General features: G+C 60.6%; 1 protein-coding gene across 1 annotated transcript; it reads left to right on the top strand.

Annotated features, from left to right (window-relative positions):
• Positions 1-3,442: 3,442 nt before the first annotated feature.
• On the top strand, positions 3,443-4,411 carry LOC121867434 (S-antigen protein-like). Its single transcript, XM_042367345.1, has one exon. The coding sequence runs from the start codon at positions 3,443-3,445 to the stop codon at positions 4,409-4,411; it is 969 nt and encodes a 322-aa protein (XP_042223279.1).
• The last annotated feature ends 3,659 nt before the right edge of the window (positions 4,412-8,070 follow it).

Raw genomic sequence — 8,070 nt, 5'->3', positions numbered from 1 at the left:
TCACTACTGTTACAACACATAATAAAAATCTTATATTACACCATATTCACAGATAATAATGATCCCTTAACAACAGCATCATGTTGGTATTAATACTAATGAATTTTCGGCGTACTAACTCAAAACCTGTTTAATATTGAAGTCACAGCAATTGTTTTATACATGGGTTGGCTTTAGGTAGTGTGTGACCAGTTATGACCTACCACCACACTTTGTGACCACTTATGACCTACCAACACACTTTGTGACCACTTATGACCTACCACTACACTTTGTGACCACTTATGACCTACCACCACACTTTGTGACCACTTATGACCTACCACCACACTTTGTGACCACTTATGACCTACCACCACACTTTGTGACCACTTATGACCTACCACCACACTTTGTGACCACTTATGACCTACCACCACACTGACCACTTGTGACCACTTATGACCTACCACCACACTGTTGTGACCACTTACCTACCACCACACTTTGTTATGACCTACCACCACACTTTGTGACCACTTATGACCACCACACTTTGTGACCACATGACCTACCACCACACTTTGTGACCACTTATGACCTACCACCACACTTTGTGACCACTTATGACCTACCACCACACTTTGTGACCACTTATGACCTACCACCACACTTTGTGACCACTTATGACCTACCACCACACTTTGTGACCACTTATGACCTACCACCACACTTTGTGACCACTTATGACCTACCACCACACTTTGTGACCACTTATGACCTACCACCACACTTTGTGACCACTTATGACCTACCACCACACTTTGTGACCACTTATGACCTACCACCACACTTTGTGACCTCCACTTGACCGTCAAGACCCAATGTAACTAAGAATGATCGGACGTGTTTCAGCACTCCTTAAATCACCACGAGCAAACGTGATCCATGATGAAAGCAAGTGGCCTATCATGGCCCAGTGTGACCCATCAATGCCCAGTGTGACCTATAATGGCCCAGTGTGACCCATCATGACCCAGTGTGACTCATTATGTCAAACTTGAAGGTTCCTTAGTTTTAAGAAAATAAACGACAGCAAAGCTTCTGTTGAGAGAGAAAACGTTGTTTGAATGTTGACTGGGAGAGCTGTGTGCTGTGTAAATGTTGACTGGGGGAACTGTGTGAATGTTGATTGAAGGAGCTGTGTAAATGTTGACTGGGGGAACTGTGTAAATGTTGACTGGGGGAACTGTGTGAAAGTTAACTGCGGGAACTGTATGAATGTTAATTCGTCTTATCTTTAAGCAACGTGAACCTCCATCGGGGATTGCCCGTGCCAATTATGTGGTAGAAGTAGAATTTTACCAACTCTAGCTAGGAAACACGAGGCTACATATTATCTCAATTAGTGAGGTATTATTTGTACATGGAAGTTCGCAGCTATCAAACAAGGAGGTGCTACTGCCTGGGATGATATTGGCAGCATACTGTATTGCCTAAAGGTAGACCCTGCTGCCATGTGGCATCAAAAAATTAAAAAAAAATCACCTGTATTTTTTAAAACTTTTTAAAACTTTTGTTTTCTTGGCTCTGATGATGGAAAATGATTTTCCGAAACATTAGTGATTAAATAAACCGAAATTAGTCAAGATGTTTGTGTTTTCCCTGGTTCTCCTCTTCCTAACACATGTGAAGGAAAAGTTATCCTGCAATTAAAAACAAATTTGAGGAAAAGGTAAATTAATAAAATAATAATGAACATCAGGAATTTGTGTTAAGAGAGTGATAACAGTTGTTAGTTAGTTATATACAATGCAGTGTTGTTTGTTGTAGTACTAGTTATGTAACTCACAATTTTATGCCATCTTCAGTGTGCACCTTAAGGCATAGCATTATGAGAGAAAATAAACTCTGCGATATCCACCTTGCTTTGGGTGCTTGGGGATATAAGGGTGTCGTGCCACTGGAAGACTGCTTTGGCCACTAGAAGACTGCTTTGGCCACTGGAAGACTGCTTTGGCCTACATATTGATAAGTTGTGAGGACCAGCGAACAACCACATAGAGAGTGATTCAGTCAAGAAAAATCTTGATCTCTATTTCCATTTTCACTTATAGGAAAATCTCAAACTCAACAACGATGACTGTCCGGGCCTTTTTAACAACGATGGGCCGGGCCCCATCGGTGACGACTGGCCGGGCCTCTTCTTCGACGATGGGGGCGACGACGGGCCGCGCTTCTTTGGCGATGAAGGGCCGGTCCTCATTGGTAACGACGGCCCGGGCCTCGTCAATGGGCCGGGGCTCATCGGCGACGATGGGCTGAACCTCGTCAGCGATGACGGGCCGGGCCATGTTGACTGACCGGGCATCGTCAATGGGCCGAGTCTCTTCAACAACGACGGGCCGGGCTTCGTAGGCAACGACGGGCCAGGCCTCTTCTTCGACGACGGGCTGGGCTTCGTCAGCGACGACAAGCAGGGCTTCGTTGGCAACGACGGGCCAGGCCTCTTCTTCAACGACGGGCCGGGACACGTATGCGACAACGGGCCGGGCTTCGTCGGCAACGACGGGCTAGGCCTCTTCTTCGACGACGGGCCGGGACACATATGCGATGACAGGCTGGGCTTCGTCGGTGACAACGGGCCGGGACACTTATGTGATGACGGGCCGGGACACATATGTGACGGTGGGCAATGCTTTGTCGACGACAACGGGCTGGGACATATGCGACGGCGGGCCATGCCTTACCGGCGGCAGACGGGCGGGCTTCATCGGCGACGACGGGCGGGCTTCGTCGGCAACGGCGGGTCGGGTACATATGCGACGATGGGCGGGACACATATGCGACGACGGGCGGGACACATATGCGACAGCGGGCCATGCCTCATCGGCGGCAGCAGGCGGCGGGCTTCATCGGCGACGAAGGCCCATGCCTCATCGGCGACAATGGGCGGGACACATATGCGACAGCGGGCGGGACACATATCTGCCGGGCCATGCTTCGTCGGCGACAACGGGTCGGGACATATGTGATAACGGGCCGGACACATATGCGACAGCGGGCCATGCCTCATGGCGCGACTGGCCGGGCATCGTCGGGGACGACAGGCGGGCATCGTCGGCGACGGCGAGTCTGGACACATATCGCGGCGACGGACCGGGACACATATCGACGGCGGGCCATGCCTCGCCGGCGACGTGGGCCAGGCTTCATCGGCGACGACGGGCGGGCCGTCGGCGACGACGGGTCTGGACACATATGCGACGACGGACCGGGACACATATGCGACGATGGCCGGGACACATATGCGACAACGGGCCATGCCTCATCGGCGACAGGCCATGCCTCACCGGCGACATGGGCCGGGCATCGTCGGGGACGACGGGCGGGCATCGTCGGCGACGACAGGTCTGGACACATATCGGCGACGGACCGGACACATATCGACGACTGACGGGCCATGCCTCATCGGCGACGTCGGGCGGGCATCGTCGGGGACGACGGACCGGCATCGTTAAGCGGCAACGGGTCTGGACACATATCGACGACGGACCGGGACACATATGCGACGACGGGCCAGGACACATATGCGACGGCGGGCCATGCCTCATCGGCGACAACGGGCCATGCCTCATCGCGGCGACGACGGGCGGGCATCGTCGGGGACGACAGGCCGGGCATCGTCGGCGACGACGGGTCTGGACACATATCGACGACGGACGGGACACATATCACGACGGCGCCATGCCTCATCGGCGACGTCGGGCCGGGCATCGTCGGGACGACCCGGGCGAACGCCGTTGGCGACGACGGGTCTGGACACATATCGACGACGGACCGAGACACATATGCGACGACGGGCCGGGACATATGCGACGACGGGCCATGCCTCATCGGCGACAGCGGGCCATGCCTCATCAGCGACAGCGGGCGAGGCATCGTCGGCGACAACAGTCTGGACACATATGCGACGACGGACCGGGACACATATGCGACGACGGGCCGGGACACATATGCGACGACGGGCCATGCCTCATTGGCGACAACGGGCCATGGCTCATCGGCGACGACGGGCCGCATCGCCGGGCGACGACGGGTCTGGACACATATGCGACGACGGACCAGGACACATATGCGACGACGGCCGACACACATATGCGACGACGGGCCATGCCTCATCGGCGACAACGGGCCATGCCTCATCGGCGACAACGGGCCATGCCTCATCGGCGACGACGGGCGGGCATCGCCGACGACGGGCCGGGCATCGTCGGCGCACGACGGTCTGGACACATATGCGGCGACGACCGACACATATGCGACGACGGGCCACTCATCGGCGACGTCGGCCGGGCATCGTCGACGACGGGCCGGGCATCGTATGGACGACGGGTCTGGACACATATGGCGAACGGACCGGGACATATGACGACGGGCCGACACATATGCGACGACGGGCCATGCCTCATTGCGACAACGGCTATGGCTCATCGGCGAGCGACGGGCCGGGCATCGCCGGGGACGACGGCCGGCATCGCCGGGCGCAACGGGTCTGGACACATAGCGACGAGGACCGACATATGCGACGACGGGCCGGGACACATATGCGACGACGGGCCATGCCTCATCGGCGACAACGGGCCATGCCCCATCGGCGACAACGGCTATGCCTCATCGGCGACGACGGGCCGGGCATCGTCGACGACGGGCCGCATCGTCGGCGACGACGGGTCTGGACATATGCGGCGACGGACCGACATATGCGACGACGGGCCATGCCTCATCGGCGACGTCGGGCCGGGCATCGCGGGACGACGGGCCGGCATCGCTGGCAACGGTCTGGACACATATGCGACGACGGACCGGGACATATGCGACGACGGCCGGGACACATATGCGACGACGGGCCATGCCTCATTGGCGACAACGGGCTTGCCTCATCGGCGACGACGGGCGGGCATCGCCGGGACGACGGGCCGGGCATCGTCGGCGACGACGGGTCTGGACATATGCGACGACGGACCGACACATATGCGACGACGGGCCGACATATGCGACGACGGGCCATGCCTCATCGGCGACAACGGGCCATGCCCATCGGGCGACAACGGGCTACCATCGGCGACGACGGGCCGGGCATCGTCGGGGACGACGGGCGGCATCGTCGGCGAGGACGATTCTGGACACATATGCGACGACGGGCCGGGACACATATGCGACGACGGGCCATGCCTCATTGGCGACAACGGGATACGCTCATCGGCGACGACGGGCCGGGCATCGCCGGGGACGACGCTGGCCGGGCATCGTCGGCGACGACGGGTCTGGACACATGTGCGACGACGGACCGACACATATGCGACGACGGGCCGGGACATATGACGACCACGCCTCATCGGCGACAACGGGCCATGCCTCATCGGCGACAACGGGCCATGCCTCATCGGCGACGACGGGCCGACACATATGCATCAACGGGCCATGCCTCATCGGCGACGACGGCCGGGACACATATGCATCAACGGACCATGCCTCATCGGCGAGACGGCCGGGCTTCATCGGCGACAACGGGCCGACACATATGCGACGACGGGCCTATGCCTCATCGGCGACGACGGGCCGGGCTTGTTGGCGTCGACGGGCTGGGACACATATGCGACGACGAGGGGACACATATGCGACGACGGGCCATGCCCTCATCGGCGACGTCGCCGAGCCTCGTCGGCGACGATGGGCCGCGACATTAAGGCGACGACGGGCCATGCCTCATCGGGCGACGGCGGCTGGGACATACATGCGACGACGGGCCATGCCTCTCATCGGATACGACGGGCCGGGCCTCTTCTTCGACGACGGGCCTGGCCTCTTTTCGACGACCGGCCGGGCTTCGTCGGCGACGACGGGCCGGGCTTTATCGGTGACGACGCAGCCTCATCGGCGACATCGGGCTATGCCTCATCGGCTACGACGGGCCGGGCTTCGGGCGACGACGGACGGGCTTATCGGTGACGACGGGCCAAGCCTCATCGCAACATCGGGCCATGCCCCATCGGCAACGACGGACTGGCTTGTCGGCGACGACGGCCGGGCTTGGCGGCGACGACGGGCTGGGGATACATATGCGACGACGGGCCGACACATATCGCACAACGGGCCATGCCTCATGAGCGTTGCCGAGCCGTCTCGTCGGGACGACGGGCTGCGCCTCATCGACGACGACGGGCGCTTCATCGCAGACGCGGGCGTTCGCCGGCGACGACGGGTCGAAGCTTGTCGGCGACGAGGTCGGGACATATGTGCGACGACTGGCCGGGACACATATGCGACGATGGGCCGGGACACATATGCCACGACCGGCCATGTCTCATCGGCGACAACGGGCTATGCCTCGCTGCGACGACGGGCGGGCTTATCGTGACCACGGGCCATGCCTCATCGGCGATACACGGTGCTCAGTCGGACGACGACGGCCGGGCTTCATGGCGACCATGGGCATGTCTCATCGGCGACGACGCCGACACATATGTGACGACGGGCCGACACATGCGACGACGGCCGACACATATGCGACGACGGGCCATGCCTCATCGGCGATGTCGGTCGCCTCGTCGGCGACGACGGCCGGGATGCGACGACGGGCCGGGACATATGACGACGGGCCATGCCTCATCGGCGATGTCGGCTGGCCTGCTGTCGACGACGAGCCGGGCTTCATCGGCGCACGGGCTATGTCTCATCGGCGACGACGTGCCGGGACACATATGCGACGATGGGCCGACATATGCGACGACGGGCGGACACATATGCGACGACGGGCCATGCCTCATCGGCGATAGGCCGGCCCGCCGGGCGACGACGGGCCGGGCTTCATCGGCGACGACGGGCATGTCTCGGCCGGCGACGACGTGCCGGGACACATATGCGAGACGTGGGCGGACACATATGCGACGACGGGCATGTCTCATCGGCGACAACGGGCTACGCTCTCGGGCGACGATTGGCCGGGCTTCGTCGGCGTCGCCGGGCCGTACATATGCGACGACGGGCCATGCCTCATCGGCGACGCCGGCCGAGCCTCGTCCGGCGACGATGGGCCGGGACACATATGCGACGACAGCCTCATCGGCGACGGCGGGCCATGCCTCGTCGGCGACGACGGCTGGTCATCGGGCGACGACGGGCCAGGCCTCTTCGACGACGGCCAGGCTTCATCGTCGACGACGGTTAGCCGCCGACGACGAAGGGCTGCTTCGTCGGCGACGAAACGCTCTCACGGCGACGGCGGCCGGGCTTCGTCGGCAACGACGGGCCATGCCTCATCGGCGACAACGGCTATGCCTCGTCGGCGACGACGGGCCGGGCTTCATCGGCGACTGGGCCATGTTTCATCGGCGACGACGTGCCGACACATATGTGACGACGGGCCGGGACACACGCGACGACGGGCCGACACATATGCGACGACGGGCCATGCCTCATCGGCGATAAATGCCGGCCTCGTCGGCGACGACGGGCCGGGACACATATGCGACGACGGGCCGACATATGCGACGACGGGCCATGCCTCATCGGCGATACCGGGCCGATGCCGCGGCGACGACGGGCCGGGCTTCATCGGCGACGACGGGCTATGTCTCATCGGCGACGACGCCGGGACACATATGCGACGAGCGGACGACCATATGCGATGACTAGCCAGGCCCTCATCGGCGACAACGGGCTATGCCTCGTCGGCGACGATTGGCCGGGCTTCGGTCACGCTGCCGGGCCGGGTCACATACGCGACGACGGGCTAGCGCCTCATCGGCGACGTCGGGCCGACCTCGTCGGCGACGATGGGCCGAATATGCGACGACGGCCATGCCTCATCGGCGACGGCGGGCTATGCTCTCGTCGGCGACGACGGGCCGGGTTTCATCGGCGACGACGGGCCAGGCCTCTTCGACGACGGGCCAGGCTTCATCGTCGACGACGGGAGCTTCGCCGACGACGAAGGGCCGGGCTTCGTCGGCGACGAAGGGCCGGGCTTCGTCGGCAACGACGGGCCAGGCCTCTTCGACGACGGGCCAGGCTTCATCGGCGACGACG

This window comes from Homarus americanus, unplaced genomic scaffold (assembly GCF_018991925.1).
Source record: "Homarus americanus isolate GMGI-L3 unplaced genomic scaffold, GMGI_Hamer_2.0 scaffold23598, whole genome shotgun sequence".
In the NCBI taxonomy this organism is placed as follows: Eukaryota; Metazoa; Arthropoda; class Malacostraca; order Decapoda; family Nephropidae; genus Homarus; species Homarus americanus.
The sequence above is the reverse complement of the archived record's forward strand: the minus strand, read 5'-3'. Positions and strand labels throughout refer to the sequence as shown.

Excerpts from the sequence above, each read along its gene's own strand:
- LOC121867434 (XM_042367345.1), top strand. The coding sequence starts at position 3,443 with ATGCCTCATCGGCGACGTCGGGCGGGCATCGTCGGGGACGACGGACCG.